At 50.2% G+C, this 17,367-nt stretch overlaps 1 protein-coding gene across 6 annotated transcripts in view; it reads left to right on the forward strand.

Annotated features, from left to right (window-relative positions):
- Positions 1-17,166, forward strand: part of LOC142576769 (uncharacterized) — a 96,952-nt gene extending 79,786 nt beyond the window's left edge. For 4 of the 6 annotated variants that reach the window (XR_012826964.1, XR_012826963.1, XM_075687046.1 and 1 more), the window contains one exon: positions 16,858-17,166. Coding sequence is in view for 3 of the 6 variants with exons in the window: in XM_075687046.1 (XP_075543161.1) it covers positions 16,858-16,922 (65 nt within the window). In the remaining 3 variants the exon portion in view is untranslated. Of the gene's footprint in view, positions 1-12,413; positions 12,571-16,857 lie in introns of those variants that run through there. The other 2 variants (XR_012826962.1, XM_075687048.1) reach the window with 2 other exon arrangements.
- The last annotated feature ends 201 nt before the right edge of the window (positions 17,167-17,367 follow it).

Below are 17,367 nucleotides of genomic sequence, written 5' to 3' on the forward strand. Positions count from 1 at the left end.
AGCGCTCTCCTGCGCTGGCCGCAACGCCCTGGTCCTTCTGGGCGACTTCAGTGCCCTCATACCAGCTGGGGCTACCCCCAGAACACTCGCAAAGGCCACTCGCTATGGACTTTCATCCACAACGAGTGCCTTTCGGTCCTTAATGACTTCGCTTGCCCCATCAGGATCGGATCCAGTGTTCAACGAGACACCAATCCGGACCTTACCCTCGCCAAAAATGTCGCTTATCCGACCTGGACTAATGCAGGTGTCTTCCTCGGTAGCGATCACCACATCCTCTGCACAACTTTCCCACTCCTCTCACTTGCTCGCGCCTCTACTCGTCTGACCCAGATAGCTGACTGGGACCGCTTCCGCTCGTCTCTCTACTTCCTCCTCTGCTCCTATCACCGATCTCTCTTCCTGGACAGACACTTTTGGCGGACGTCCGCACTGCCACATCCACACTCCCTGCAGCACCACACTCCACTACGGCAGACTGCCGTCTGCTGCACCTTTGGGAGACCTATCACGCTGTCCACCGCCAGTGGCAGGCTCAGAAATACAATCGCTGCCTGCGCCTCCGTTTGGCCTGACTCGCGGTGGACATGGAGCACTGCGCCTCTCTCCTTAGACAACAGTGGGGCCAGACCTGCGACCGTATGGAAGGCAACCTGGGCCTCCGCGACACGTGGTCGCTTCTCAGGGTGCTGCTTGACCCTACACACATCAAAGCTTCCCAGCGCAAGGATATCTCCGATCTCCTTCATTCCTCCCCACTCACCGATACTAACTTCCTGGCGGCCCTCCGGGACCACTACGTCTGCACTGACCTCCCTACTCTGCTTCCCATCTACTTCGGCTCCCCAAACCACGATCTTGAGGCGGATGTCTGCATGGGCGAGGTTCGTGCGGCGCTACTCACACTCCGCACTGCCTCAGCCCCGGGGGCGGACCGCATCACTAACAAGGCACACCGCTACCTAGATACCCCCTCTTTCGAAGCCCTTACTGACCTCCTCAATACACGTTGGCAGGCTGGCACTCTTCCATCCTCCTGAACCCATGCACATTCATTCTGCATCTGAACCCATGCATGAACCCATGCATCTCATTCATTCCCAAAGCCGGCAAACCTATTGCCCTCGAACACCTCCGCCCCAACTATCTCACCTGTTCGAGCATATCATCCTGGCCCGCCTCCAGACCTATCTGGATAATCATGACATATCCGGACTCCATGCTCGGTTTTCGCCCCTAGTTGTCCACCCAGGATGTCATGCTCCAACTTTCCGAGGATGTCCTACACCCCTCCCACCACAAACGCACTCCAGCTATCCATGCGCTGTACCTTACCAAAGCATTCTACAATGTACACCACACCGCCATCCTGGACGCTCTCTCCTCCCTCCATGTTGGACCCCGTGTCCATGCTTACGTCACCGTGTTCCTCGCCCACCGCACAGCCGAAATATCATACGGGCCACTTCTCCTTCATTCTCCCTTGGCAACAAGGGTACCCCCCAAGGCTCGTGTCTTGTCCTCTTGTCTGTTCAACATCACCATCTTCCCGCTGGCACGTGCTCTACGCGCTATCCCCGCTCTGTCTCATACTTTCTATGCCGATGACATCACCCTCTGGGTGACCACCGGCAATCTTGGCGACATGGAGACCACTCTACAGGCAGGTGTGGACGCGGTGGCGACTCTCGCCCGGGCTATCGGGTTGAGCTGTTCCCCAACCAAATAGGAGCTTTTGCTCCTTCGGCTTGGGCGGATGGCCCCTTTGTCGCCTTCTCCACTCACCGTCTCCCTTGACGGCACACCCCTTCCTCTCGTCTCTACCCTCCGCATCCTCGGACTCTTTCTTCAGTCCAATGGCAAGCACACCACCCTCATCACTCGACTCACAGACACTGCACACCTCACTGTCTGCCTAATACGCCGCATTGCAAACCGTCACCGCGGCATGCACGAACACGACCTCCACCGCCTGGTCCAGGCTTTTGTTCTCAGCCGCTTCATTTATTCTCTTCCGTATCTCTACCTTTCTCGTAACGAGGAAGACAAAGTCAACAGCCTCATTCGCCAAGCATATAAGTCGGCCCTGTCCCTTCCCACGTCTACGTCGACGGCTCGGTTACTGTCGATGGGCGTCCACAACTCCCTTACGGAGCTGACGGAGGCCCATCGCACGTCCCAGCTCCGTCTCTCCCGCACCCGCCCGGGTCGCGCATTTCTCCACACTTAACATCTCCCCTCTTATTCCTCTTCCCACATCGCTGCTCATCCCTTCCCATGTCTCCACCCTCCTAACCTTTAATCCCCTCCCTAAAAGTATGTATCCAGAAAACCACCCCTCCAGTAGAGCAGCGCGAGCCTCCGCGCTCCGGTGTCAGTACGAACGGCAGGCCGCCGTGGCTTACGTAGATGCTGCCCCGTACTGCCGCTACCCAGCACATGCCCTTGCCGTCACTGACAATTCTCTCCGGCGCACTCTTACTTCCCATGTCTCCACCCTCCTAACCGTTAATCTCCTCCCTAAAAATATGCATCCAGAACACCACCGCTGCCGTAGAGCAGCGCGAGCCTCCGCGCTTTGGCGTCAGTACGAACGGCTCGCCGTGGCTTACGTAGATGCTGCCCCGTACTGCCGCTACCCAGCACATGCCCTTGCCGTCACTGACAATGCTCTCCGGCGCACTTTTACTTCCCATGTCTCCACCCTCCTAACCATTAATGCCCTCCCTAAATATATGCATCCAGAACACCACGGCTGCCGTAGAGCAGCAACGAGCCTCCGCGCTTTGGCGTCAGTACGAACGGCTCGCCGTGGCTTACGTAGATGCTGCCCCGTACCGCCGCTATCCAGAACATGCCCTTGCCGTCACTGCCAATTCTCTCCGACCCACTCTTACTGCCTCAGTCTACACTTCTACCTCTGTCGAGGCCGAGGAGGCAGCTATATTGCCCTTGCCATCACGCTAACTTCCGCGAAGTACATCTTCAGCGACTCCAAACCTGCGGTCTTAAACTACGCGGTTGGACGGGTGGCACACCCGGCCATCGCAATCTTGCGTTCCGATACCGCTCCCTCTCGCCCCATTTAAATCATCTGGGTACCCGCTCACGCGGCCCATCCTGGTAACGAGGCGGCCAATTCCATCACTCGAGATTCGAGTGATCGAGCAAGCCCGCCCCCGCCGGGAATAGATATGCGCGACGCGCTGCTCACGTACCGCGATATCACTTTGCACTATCGCCTCTCTCGTCTCACCTCCCCCCCCCGCACCAATCCCTTTCCCAGCACCACCAACACTTATGGCGTCACCTTCAGGCCCACACCTATCTTACTCCCGCACGTCTTGCCCTCCTCCACCCCGGGACGCACTCGCCGGCCTGCCGCTTATGTGACGCTCCCGCGCCGATTACGCTCACGTCCCATTCTGCTCGGCACATTTGTCCCCTGTCTGTTGGCGCCGAACCAGTCCGCAGCAGTGGGAGGCTGCATTGTCCAGCACCGAGCCGGATCTCCAACTTCGGCTGGTGAACTGGCATGGCCTGGACGCCACAACCGGCAGCCTGAAGGCCGCCAACAACGCTGCTTTTTAATTTGTTTTAGAGCGCAGCTCTTTGGCGTCCGTTACTGGGTTTCGCGTCGTCGTCGGCGTTGTCGTCGGCCTCGTAACCAGCTCCGCCCCCCTTTCATCCCCCCAGCGCTAGCAGCGACCGACTGATACCGCTGGATGCCGCTGACGCCGCTAGAGAGTCAAGATAACGTGACTGCATAGAACACCGTCGCCGCCATGCAGAAAGAGGAGGAAAGAGTGCCCCCCCCCTGTTCTTGTGTGGCGGACAGGGTGCTCTTCAGTTGCCGACGCGCCGGTTATTTCACGTAGGCCCCGGCACGTCGACGAATACGTGACCACCTTCCCACGGCTAGACCTGGTTCTTAGCGCTGCGGAAGCGAGGGTATCATATTGTTTGTGTCGGCATCGGCGGCGTTGTCCCTGAAACCAACTCCGCAGCTGGGGTTTACTCACTATCGGCGTCAGCGGCATCAGTCAGTCGCTGCTATCTCTTCCCTCCTCCCTTTATCGTGTTGTCCGCTTGCTGCGCGCGCTTCTGCCCCCATCGTTTGCCGCTGGGTGTACACGCCGCCCCCTCCCCCCTCTTCCTGCGAGTCTCCGGTTGTCAAAGCGCCGGCTCGAACTTAATTCCTTTCTTCGCTCCTCCTGCAATGCAACCCCTGTGCGGTGGCAATCAGAGAGCCAGATCGGTGGCGGCGGATCTGTATATGTGCACCGCCCGAGCCGAAATTGCCGCTGCCGTTCGCCCTGTGCGGTGGCAATCAGAGAGCCAGATCGGTGGCGGCGGATCTGTATATGTGCACCGCCCGAGCCGAAATTGCCGCTGCCGTTCGCCACTGCGAAATTATCTGCCAGTTCTTTCTGAGCCATGAGCGAGACGACCGATGGAAGTCCTCCGTCTGCTGCTGCTGCTGCTGCTGCTAAACGAGCTGCCAGAGCAGAGGCCCAGCGCCGTCGCCGTCAGAATCCAGAGGTGCGTGCCGCCGAAGCAGAAGCTTACCGTCGCCGCCGTCGAGATGATCCAGGAGTACGGGAAATATAAAAAAAAAATTCTGTGATAGCGCATACATGTGTTGCTCGATTTCTTTGCCTCAATCTATCGAAAAGGTGAAACAGCTTATTTGCTGCGCTCAAATTTCGCATTAGGAAGTAACGTAATCGTCGGTAATTTTTTACTTTTGGTCTTCTCATCAATAAAAGTTTTTCACCACCACCACCGGCGAGTTGGCTCGGGCGGGACGGGGAGCTCAAAATATGCGAGTAATTTCTTTTTTTTTTTTAAGCTGGCTAAATGTTAGTGGTGCGCAAATTATGCGGGCAAATACGGTAGCTCAGCGGTAGAAAACGCATAGTAATAACGTCGAAATTTAGAACTAATACCAATGGATGGGAACACCACAAGCGCTCGTGGTGCGTTCTTTCCCGTCGTTTTGTTAAATTTTTTCGTATTTAGCAAAATATTTTCGACACGAATCAATGCCATATTGGTAAGTGCAGCCTTCTTATTAATAGTAGTCACCTTGTTCTTTTTCCAGCCTGGCTATCTTTGAGCTTTTCGGATATTCATTCCTTGCTTTCGGCATGCCCGAGGCTCTCGGATGGCTCGTTTTCGATTGGCTATCGTATCGTTGCAGGTACACAGCCACTGCCGCAGCGTGCTTACACTTGCCAGCTATGCCAGCTCTGCAGTCGCACGTCGCGTCAATGACGCATCTGTTTGGAGAAAGCTTCAAAACAAGAAAATTAAGCGAAACAAGTTCATGGAATACAGAATGCTTACCTACTGTCAGCTTGACGTTCTTCGACGGGGCATTGACCCGCGTTTGGGAGACACATCGAGTGGTAACCACGCTTCCGTCCGAGACAACTTATTTAACATTATGGACATGGCCTGCCTCGTATAGAAGCTTGCCTTTAGCGATGTTCGCCCCCTCCCCCCCCCCCCCCCCCCTGAAGAATTCATTTAAACCTTCGACGGTCTGAAAACCGGTCAGCAGTTCCAGTGGAACGCGCGCAGATGACACCATGATCGCACAAAGAGCGACGCGTGCGGTACGGAAGAGCACGTTTCCACCCCACTGACGCGGAGGCGCCCGTCGTGGCGCCGAACGCCGGGCGATGGTAGCGCCGCCTGTCCAACCGCAGTGTCCCCATAGCACGAGTTTGCAAGTAGCCAGAATTTTATGGTCTCCCTGCGATACAAGATTCCATCGACGAGTTGTGCCGTAAGTGGGTGCATGTTTTACCAACGTGTCGGCGCCTCTGTCACACTGTACCTACGCCGAGCTCTCCACCGACCATCGGCAGATTGTCGGCGTCGGTACAGTGTGACAGAGGCGCTGGCACGAAGGGAAAAAACGCCGACAGTCGACAGAGCGAAATTGGTGTCGGGTCGGCCTATAATGTGAATGAGTATTTACCAATCGGCATTCTCGCGCGCTGCTTCTGGCGGGCACGGTGGTCTATCGTGCAAGTCGGATTCCTCGCTTCCGCTGCTTCTTTCGTCCGACGAAGCATGACGTTCGGGTACTACTTCGTAAGGCTCTATATTCTGAGCACGCGTGCGAGCTAAAATCTTTTGTTCCGGCTCGTTCAGGTCTTCGAGAGACGACATCGGAAATCAGAAGCGCACGCTTGGCTACAGCAACACGAACCGCGTATAACGTGTAAAAGCGTCGTTTCATTTTCACTGGTCAAATACTAAAGCAGTTGGACAGAAACCCGCAAATGCACGTAGCTATTATCGCAAAAATATCTTAACACTGAAATCGCAGGAACATCGGCTTGATAAAGACAATAATACTTTCTCACACCTACGGCCGCACTTGTTATCTGCCTCCCACTAGTGCCGGCTTATAATGGCTATCGCGCTCACTTATCGCAGTTTTCAGCATGCTTCCAGTGAACGACTTCATCCTCACCGCAGATGTAAATATTCTGATAAAAATGTTCCACGGGGTTTTCCGCATTACCCCTTCATGATTAGACGCTGTGGCCGGTAAGCTTTCTAATGCACTAAATAAAGGGTACCATGAAAATTGGCGGTCAGTCTCTATAACTGTGGCCACTTTACTCACTAGCCGAACGATTTTAAGCCCACAGGCTTCCACTTCTTCCATTACAAAGATAATCAGCTTATTAAGTTGATCTCCAGTGAGTCCCTCCGTGAAGTAGTATGCCACTGGAATTTGTAATGGTGCGGGCAATCCGCTAATGAAGAAGGGCAGCGGATTGGGCGAATTGGTGTTGCATGGTAACAATAAAATTTAAACAGCGCTAAACGAACGGGACCAGAATGAGGAGGAGACAAACACGGCGCTGAACTTACAACTGATTTATTTGAAGTAAGAAGTCAACATTTATACATACATAACTGGGCACGCATGCGCCCGGTCATACATCGATGATCAGATACAAGCTCCGGACAGCCAACATTCGCACGCGCGGTACCTGCCTTGCATTCTACCCTTTATGCAGCAATGCCATTTCTTTCGCTGACAAGATTAAAGAAGTTTTGCTAACGCGACTATTACATTTTCTGATGATATTAAATGCTTCAGCGACTTCTCTGGTAGTCTTGTCACTATGAAAAAATAACAATTTTGTATCGTCAAAGAAAGGTACGCATTTACAAATACTGCAATGCTTTGCCAGGTTAGTGTCTTTGTCTAATGAATTGGCATGCTCCATCAGTCTAATATTGATGCAACGGCCTGTCTGGCCTATGTAAGTTTGCCCACAAGATAAAGGAATTTGGTAGACAGCGCCCTTCTTGCAACTGATGTACTTATTGACATGATTTACCTTGCATGCAGCAATCCTTTAACACCTTCCTGCTTCCTCTGAACTGCTGCCCCTAATTTACCCAGCTTCATCGGAGCAGAAAAAACGACCCTGACACCATACTTGGCCCCTACTCTCTTAAAACGATGTGACAACGCGTGCTCATAAGGCATGACAACAACTTTTTCCCCGCGACATTTTCTTTGGGCTGTTCCGAACATTTCAGCGTTTTTATAATCTTGTTAGCACCAGCCACAATTACAGAATCAGGAAAACCGGCCTCTCTGCATCTCTGGGCTTGGACCAACAGGCTACTGGACATTTGATGAGTACACGATTTTTTGACAGCCATACCAATACATCCCGTTACAATTCCGAATTTAACAAGCTTAGAGTGACAAGACGCGTAGTTTACAAGTGGTTTTTCACTCCTGGGAGCGTATCGCCAGCATACATGGTTAGGCAAAAAGGTCAAACTCAGATCCAAGAACTGCAGGACGTTGCTGTGTGGGATCTCATGTGTGAAGCTCAGTCCAGACCCATGCTTAGGAAAAACATCGAGTAAGTCAGGCACACATTCAGCACCCTTAGACTTAACTATAATTAGGAAGTCGTCCACGTATCGAAAAATTCGAATAAACCTTCCATTTAAGTCATTCTCTACTTTCCTGTCGACATAACTTAGAAAAATGCTACTAAGTATTGGGGCAATTTTGGCACCAATACACACCCCCCACTTTTGCTTGAATACTTTATCTTCCCACATTACATAGGTATTTTCTAAATAAAAGGATAAAAGTTCCATGATAGACCCACTCGAAATGCCACAATTATGTATGTCACAGTTGAAATGAAATGCCACAGTTATGTTATAAAATGCCACAGTCATGTATGTATAAATGTTGACTTCTTACTTCAAATAAATGAGTTGTAAGTTCAGCGCCGTGTTTGTCTCCTCCTCATTCTGGTCCCGTTCTTTTAGCGCTGTTTGAATTTTATTGTTACCATGCAACACCAACTCGCCCAATCCGCTGCCCTTCTGCAGTTCATTTCTTGTACATGGGCTTCTTTTATGTGTCAAAATATTGATCTGTCAAGTCCGGCTGCACTCTCGCCCATCATCGCCGTGTGTATCTGCCGAGCTCGCACCGCGTCGTGGCACTGCCGGTATGATACCTGCCCTTCGGATTTACAAGCGCTTTGTGGCTGGCTACGTCCGTTTACGGGACCCAACAGAAGAATGTGCAAAATTCTCAAGAGTGAGTGGTGGCGCCAAGCGAGGCTGTTCAAGGACTTGCTTCGGACAAGATGCCGAGGTCAGCGTGTGTTTCGCGAGTGGTGCGTGACCACTGACCATCTCACGGAATTCCTTTGGAACACGGTCCGAACATCCCTTCCGAAACGCACAAGAAGTATTCTTGCAGAAGGAAAGCTGCTGGTCCTTGGAAACGTCGTTGTGGATTCAAAGCATGAAAAGACCTTGCGCCTTGGACCTAAGTTTTGCCTCGACCCGGGTCTGAGAACCGTTGAAAAGTTGGCCTTCGCCCATAACGTGTCATCTAAGGCTCAGCCCGAGGACAGAACTAGGTGTGTATCAGAGTGTGTTGATGCTATGGCTAGTAGTAGCAGCCCTAAAGTGCGCAGCAATAGATTTCGTTTGCTGGTGGATTACTTGGTTGATAGCCTATTGCGCGTCGTACAATCTGACAAAGAAGGTTACGTTGTTGTACTTTCTGAGGAACAGTTTTTAAACAAGGTGCTTGAGGCAATAGGCAAACATTTTAAAGTGACTAGTAAGGAACCGGTAAAGAATAAGAAGGAAGCCGTTTCATTATTGAAAGGCATGGGGCTTCTAAGTTTGGCAAATAAAGTTAAGGAATCAGAGCACTCTTTGCTTGAAATTTTCTTCTCGGCAAAAACGCATAAGCCCAACATTCCTTTTCGAGCAATAGTCTGAACGCCAAACTTGGCAATTGGTGGTATCATCTTACCTCAATAAGCATTTGTCAGCACTTTATGTGACTGACCCGTTTGTTGTGCCGAACTCGGAGGCAGTTGTAAAGTTTCTCTTGCAGGAGAACCCGGTTTCGTGCTTTGGTTTTAGCATAGACGTGGTCGATTTATTCTATTCCCTTCCCCATGATCAACTTCTGGAATGTGTTCTGAGTTGCATCTCGGACCAAAACGATGAGTGCGCATTCCAAAATAATTGTGGCATTTCGAGTGGAGCTTTCATGGAACTTTTATCCTTTTATTTAGAAAATACCTATGTAATGTGGGAAGATAAAGTATTCAAGCAAAAGTCGGGGGTGTGTATTGGTGCCAAAATTGCCCCAATACTTAGTAACATTTTTCTAAGTTATGTCGACAGGAAAGTAGAGAATGACTTAAATGGAAGGTTTATTCGAATGTTTCGATACGTGGACGACTTCCTAATTATAGTTAAGTCTAAGGGTGCTGAATGTGTGCCTGACTTACTCGATGTTTTTTCTAAGCATGGGTCTGGACTGAGCTTCACACATGAGATCCCACACAGCAACGTCCTGCAGTTCTTGGATCTGAGTTTGACCTTTTTGCCTAACCATGTATGCTGGCGATACGCTCCCAGGAGTGAAAAACCACTTGTAAACTACGCGTCTTGTCACTCTAAGCTTGTTAAATTCGGAATTGTAACAGGATGTATTGGTATGGCTGTCAAAAAATCGTGTACTCATCAAATGTCCAGTAGCCTGTTGGTCCAAGCCCAGAGATGCAGAGAGGCCGGTTTTCCAGATTCTGTAATTGTGGCTGGTGCTAACAAGATTATAAAAACGCTGAAATGTTCGGAACAGCCCAAAGAAAATGTCGCGGGGAAAAAAGTTGTTGTCATGCCTTATGAGCACGCGTTGTCACATCGTTTTAAGCGAGTAGGTGCCAAGTATGGTGTGAGGGTCGTTTTTTCTGCTCCGATGAAGCTGGGTAAATTAGGGGCAGCAGTTCAGAGGAAGCAGGAAGGCGTTAAAAGGATTGCTGCACGCAAGGTAAATCATGTCAATAAGTACATCAGTTGCAAGAAGGGCGCTGTCTACCAAATTCCTTTACATTGTGGCCAAACTTACATTGGCCAGACAGGCCGTTGCATCAATATTAGACTAATGGAGCATGCCAATTCATTAGACAAAAAAGACGCTAACCTGGCAAAGCATTGCAGTATTTGTAAATGCGTACCTTTCTTTGACGATACAAAATTGTTATTTTTTCATAGTGACAAAAATAAAAATTAAATTATGGGGTTTTACGTGCCAAAACCACTTTCTGATTATGAGGCGCGCCGTAGTGGAGGACTCCGGAAATTTTGACCACCTGGGGTTCTTCAACGTGCACCTAAATCTACATGGTGACAAGACTACCAGAGAAGTCGCTGAAGCATTTCATATCATCAGAAAATGTAATAGTTGCGTTAGCGAAGCATCTTTAATCTTGTCAGCGAAAGAAATGGCATTGCTGCATAAAGGGTAGAATGCAAGGCAGGTACAGCGCGTGCGAATGTTGGCTGTCCGGAGCTTGTATCTGATCATCGATGTATGACCGGGCGCATGCGTGCCCAGTTATGTATGTATAAATGTTGACTTCTTACTTCAAATAAATCAAGTGTAAGTTCAGCGCTGTGTTTGTCTCCTCCTCATTCTGGTCCCGTTCGTTTAGCGCTGTTTGAATTTTATTGTTAATCCGCTAATCACATACAAAAAAATCAATTACCTAAACAAGGCTGCTGTTATTTTGTTCCCGCTCACTTGCCACTTGTCCAACAAAGCAATCCGTTTGTTTGTGGTGCTGTAACTTTTCCTTTATGTACATTTCATCAAATTGAGTCTTGTCCAAGTGTTTGGCTTCTGTAGCGAACCCGGTTTCAACCAATTTGTTGAAGCCTGTATTACCGTTGGTAGTCCCAATTTAGTTCGTCAGGGTCGTTCTGCTTGGAAGTTTTAGAAGTGTCTCACTTCGCATGTGCTCATATTCTTTTGTTGACAGATGTCGGACTGCACATCGACGGGTCGTCTATCCAGACCCGGTTGGTCTCTATTTCTGGAAATTCGTAATTTGGTCAAACAGTAACAATGCTGCAGGGTGTTGTCCTGTAGCCTTTTGTATGAGATGGATGTCTGCCGCCAGGGAATCTTGTGTTTTCGTAGCTAAAATATGTACCTGCTATCAGTCTATTGTAATCTTAGCAGCTGGCTCCTCAGGCCGCTTTCTTTTCCATTCGGCTTTTTCCGTGGCCAGCAAACTGGACACTTGCCTGCTGTCAGCTTGAACACCTAGGTCACATGCAGGCGCCTTGAGCGCACTTTAATTACCGTGTGGAACATAATTATGTTGCTCAGTTTTGATGACAGCATCGGTGGTGTTTGTGGGCTTCGGTTCTTCAAATTGAGGGTCTGGTGGCATCGGTACTGCATGTGGCAACAGCCCTGATGTAACAGCGCTTGCCTTTTGCTGCATTGCTCAGTCTCAAGAGAGCACAAGCTCGCTTTGCTTCGTTCAGTGCTTGCTTTTGGCCGCAAGTGCGGAGGGTAATCTTAAAAAAAACAACGCACTGCGCCTTTTTTCAGCCGTCGTCTTTTTCCTTCCAAAACGTAGTCGACGTGATAATAACGGCTGCATACCATCTTGTAGCAGGACTTTGCACTTTGGGAACAGCTGTCACGTTCAATAGTGCCCAGCCACTTTTCTCGTACGTCGGCGACAGCGGCAATCTCGGGAAATTAAATACCAGGCGTTTTCTATTTTTTTTCTTCTGATTTACGCAGCAGTACGGCATTTTAAGTCAAGCTAGCCACGTGCTCGTAGCAAAGGATGAAGAAATGCAAAATTTGAGCGCAGGTGTGATGTGTTTTTATTCGCGATATATTGGCTGGAGCGGACAATCTGTCTCCTGAGGCACGGTGCAAACGGAGCGAAGTGTAGCGCGACTGGCTCGCTAATTAGGAAATCGAGAGAGGAACCGTGTGGGTGACGCGTGGGCGCGATTCACAGCAGCAGCCGCAACGTTCGCTCATGCAGCGCTTTGTTTCCATACAGACGAGGCGCGCTACCCTGGCGCCACCCCGTAGCCGTCGTCGCCGCAAAGGCCCTCATGCGCGGCACTACGCTTTTCAGGCGAAGCTTTCTCTTCTTTCGACTTTCCCACTGCTGCTGCTGCCGCCGCCGCCATTACCCCTGCTATTCTAGCGAAATACATTTCTAGTACCCAGCGCTTGTGGTGTCTTCTTGTCTCGTCTCTTGTCTACATTTTGCGCTGTTACTAGCAGGATGGATAACCAACAAGCCCAAGCTGCTATTCTAGCGAAATACATTTCTAGTACCCAGCGCTTGTGGTGTCTTCTTGTCTCGTCTCTTGTGTACATTTTGCGCTGTTACTAGCAGCATGGATAACCAACAAGCCCAAGCTGCTATTCTAGCGAAATACATTTCTAGTACCCAGCGCTTGTGGTATCTTCTTGTCTCGTCTCTTGTCTACATTTTGCGCTGTTACTAGCAGGATGGATAACCAACAAGCCGAAGCTGCTATTCTAGCGAAATACATTTCTAGCACCCAGCGCTTGTGGTGTCTTCTTGTCTCGTCTCTTGTCTACATTTTGCGCTGTTACTAGCAGGATGGATAACCAACAAGCCCAAGCTGCTATTCTAGCGAAATACATTTCTAGTACCCAGCGCTTGTGGTGTCTTCTTGTCTCGTCTCTTGTCTACATTTTGCGCTGTTACTAGCAGGATGGATAACCAACAAGCCCAAGCTGCTATTCTAGCAGCCGCCGCTGCTGCTGCTGCTGTCGCGCACACCGCGTCGGGGAGTAGTTCAGAGCGTGTATACAGATGACAGGCGCGAGTAAGAGAGGAAAGGCGACGGGAGAAACTCGTTTTCACCCCATCGCGTCGAATGTACACAATGCCATCTGGAGCTCCCTTGCCGTCGCCACAGAAGCCGATTGAGAGCTGTAATTATCCGTGACTCCCTTCAGAGGCATTGCAGAAACTGCAGCCCTTCACTTTCTACTAACGTGCGAGGCCAGAGGGAACGCAAATAGAACTCTAGAGAGAAGAGAGGGAGGAGAAGAGGCAGTTCCCATATAGGAGAGGTGGGGAGGTGATGTTAGAAGGGCAAGGAAACCCCACAGACAGCGGTTGCAGAGAAACAGGATAAGCTTAATTCAAGGTACGCTAGAGTACGTTGCTATTTCTAGTCTTAATTAATCGACTTCTCGAATGTTACTATTAAATGAAAATTGTCAATGAGAAAATTGCAGAGCGACATGAAAAACTCCCGATACAGCTTTCTGTTCCTCAATACGTGCTACGTAATGGTGTTTTGCCTAGCGTGAGAGAAGCCCGCGAATGCACGCAACGTGCCGCGAGCGGCCGGCCGCGCGGTAATTTTGCGTGCCGTTGCGGGCTTCTCTCACGCTGGGAAAAACTTTTATGTAGCCCTTATTGAACAACAGAAAGCTGTATCGGGAGTTTTTCATGTCGCTCTGCAATTTTCTCATTGACACTTTTCATTTAATAGTAATATTCGAGAGGAGGAGGAATAAACTTTATCAGTTGAAATGAGCCGACGGTAAAATCGTCCGAGGTGGGCGGCGTCCCTAGTCCAGGATGTCGTGTGCCTGAGCTGATAGCTTGGCCCTGCTCACCAGGCAATGCTGGTCTTCAGGGCTCGAGCTTGTCAGCTGGGCCTCCCACTGCTCGACGGTTGGTCCGGTGATGGGCGGTGTCGATGGGTTTAGTTGACATTCCCATACCATGTGGTAGAGCGTATTGGGCGTAGAGCAGAAGGCGCATTTGTGAGAATAGCTCGTAGGATACATGGCGTGTCGTGTAGCAGTGTGCCGTGCGGGAATGTGTCGGTCTGTAGTCTTCGGAAGATCACCGCCTCTTCTCTTGTCAGCTGGGGATGCGGGGGTGGGATAGATCCTTCTACCCAGCCTGTAGTGGCTCAGGATATCGGCATGTCTTTTCGGGACGCTATCTTGTTGGTCTACCGGTGCTCGTGAACCTGGTGGGATAGCCCGGAGAATGTGATCTAGGGGCAGTGGCATTAGCCGCTACATTACCCGCCAGGGACTCGTGTCCCGGGGCCCAGACAATGTACACTTCTGGAAAATTGTCTCTTTTTTCGAGGATGCTCAGGGCTTGTTTGGAAATGCGACCCTTCTGGTAATTTCTACATGCTGTTTGTGAGTCGTGATGATTGTGATTAGATCTTCCTCTCGCTGGCCCGTAGTGGCCGCCAGGGCTATCGCCGTTCCTTCCGCGCAGTCGATGTCTGGTGTGCTTACCGAGGCCGCTGCTACCTCTTGTCCTTGGCCGTTGATCACGCTGATAGCGTGGGCCGCTCTGTTCTTGTACTTTGCCGCGTCGGTGTATCGGACTTCTCCTTGTTTTGGTCCTTCGTAGGCCTTAAGTAGAGCTTTCACTCTCGCTCGCCTCCTTTTTCTGTGGTATTCAGGGTGCATGTTTCTCAGGATGCTGGCCACCGTGATCTTCTCCCTCAGGGGTAAAGGAACCCGCTGTTTTGTAGACTCATATTCGACTGGGTAGCCTAGTCTTATTAGCGTGTCCCTACCCGTGCTGGTGAGCTTGGGTCGCTCTATCTGGCTCGTCTTGTGGGCCTCTACTAGTTCCTCCCAAGTATTGTGGATGCCCAGGCTAAGTAGCTTCTCCGTCGACGTCGTGGGTGGATGCCCCAGTGCCGGCTTGTAGGTCTTTCGTACTAGGGTGTTCAGTTTGTCTCTCTCGCTGTACTTGAGACCCATGTAAGGGGTGCCGTAAGTGACTCTGCTGATTATCAGGGCTTGTATTAATCTGATTGTGTTCTGCTCTTTCAGGCCGTGCTTTTTGTTTGTCACTCTTCGCACCAAGTGCGCGACTTGGGTAACTGTCGCTTGCAGTTTTTTATAGGGGCGAGACCGGCACCGTCCTTCTGGAGAGTGAGGCCCAGAATACAGAGTGTGTCCACCTTGGGTATGTTGACTCCATTTAGTGTCAACGTTGGGTCAGGTGTCTCCTGCGGAGGCCGCCCTCTTGTCCTCTTTTTGAGGATCAGGAGCTCCGACTTTTCCGGCGCGCATGAAATACCGCAGCGGTGTAGATAATGCTCGGTCCTGTCGATGGCTTCCTGCAGGGCGTCTTGTTCTTCGCCCGCCGATTCTGTGCACGTCCACATGGTCAGGTCGTCTGCATACATTGCGTGACGGATACCCCTGATGTTCTCCAAGAGGTTCGGCAATCCCCTCATCGCTATATTGAACAGCAACGGGGAGATAACCGACCCCTGGGGGGTTCCGTTCTGCGGTATTTGGAACTTCTCGGTCCTGAGATTCCCCAGGCCTATGGTCGCCGTTCTACCCGTCAGGAAGTCCCGGACGTTGTTGTATGTCCGTCGTCCGCACTTGGTATGTTGTAGGCTGTTTAGCACTGCTTCGTGTGAGACGTTGTCGAAGGCTCCCTTCACGTCGAGTGCCAGGATGGCACTTTTAAATTATGGGGTTTTACGTGCCAAAACCACTTACTGATTATGAGGCACGCCGTAGGGGAGAACTCCGGAAATTTCGACTACCTGGGGTTCTTTAACGTGCACCTAAATTTGTGAAAACACCCGTGCACCTAAATTTGTACGCGGGTGTTTTCGCATTTCGCCCCCATCGAAATGCGGCCGCCGTGGCCGGGATTCGATCCCGCGACCTCGTGCTCAGCAGCCTAACGCCATAGCCACTGAACAACCACGGCGGGTCAGGATGGCACTCTTGTGGAATGTGCTGAGGCCGTCGATGACTTCTTCTTTCAGCTGAAGTAGAATGTCCTGGGTGGAGAGGTTAGGCCGGAAACCGAACATAGTGTTCGGCAGGTGCCCACCTTCTTCCAGGTAGGGTGAGAGACGATTGTGGACCATGTGTTCGAATAGTTTTCCCGCGCATGACGTGAGAGAGATTGGACGCGGGTTATTTAGGTTGGTGGGCTTGCCGGGTTTCGGCATCATCGATTAATTAAGACTAATTATCTAATTAGGCGGATTGAAAAAAATATTGTCTGAGTATCTTCAAGCGTCGGTAAACAAAATTACCGTTGTTCTGTCCGGCTACGTGGCATTTGCATACTTTTAAACTGGCTAAAGTTATCCAGACACCCTGTATATGCCGTGCGCACGATGTAAGTACGTTGCGGTCGTGGCGACACGCGTTAGATAATTTGAAGAAAGGCGAATTTCGCCCCGCTGACGTAAGATTTTTGCGACAGTTATTTTGAGTCTAAGTAACGGGAGACTGCGTTTGCATGTGCGCTGTGTATTTAGTGTTTGTCATGAAAATTCGTAGATTTGTCAAAACCTGTTCATAAGTACCCTGTCATAAGTACATTGCTTAAAAGTTATTTGAGAGGCCACACAGCGTATGGTCCAATATTCAGCACCGAAACAATGGTTATACATGTACAATTTCTGGAACTTACAAGGTACACGTCTTTATTTCAGGTGCCAGAGCGGGGCCATATAGCAGAATCAGTGAATTGAGACCAGGCTGCACAGTTCTCTGGTGAATGGACCTATGCATTTCAAGGAAAGACATTTCAAGTACCCATACAAGACTGTAATTAATTCATATTTTATAGCTCAGCCATAATCTACATTTACAGCATTTGACAACAAAGTATTCCAATTTCTGTTTGCACTAAATAGTTAAATAAAATTCGACAAAAATGAACTGTAATAATTCGTCTACAAAGCCTTCTGTAGCGCGCGTTAAGACACGAACGTGTGCATGGATTAAACAGCGAATTATAGAGGGTCTTATGTCAATGTTTTTTTATTCATGTTGCAGATAGCAGCATTCCGCTTCTTCATCTAGGTTGCATTGAACAGGTTGACTTTCGAAATGAGTAGTGCATAAGCTGCTAATCGACAGAATCGTGCCAACTATCTTTTTAATTAACAACTTTAGTACACATGTTGCAATGGTGGAAATGAGTCCGTTAACATGCATGC

The sequence above is a fragment of the Dermacentor variabilis genome, chromosome 3, assembly GCF_050947875.1.
Source record: "Dermacentor variabilis isolate Ectoservices chromosome 3, ASM5094787v1, whole genome shotgun sequence".
In the NCBI taxonomy this organism is placed as follows: domain Eukaryota; kingdom Metazoa; phylum Arthropoda; class Arachnida; order Ixodida; family Ixodidae; genus Dermacentor; species Dermacentor variabilis.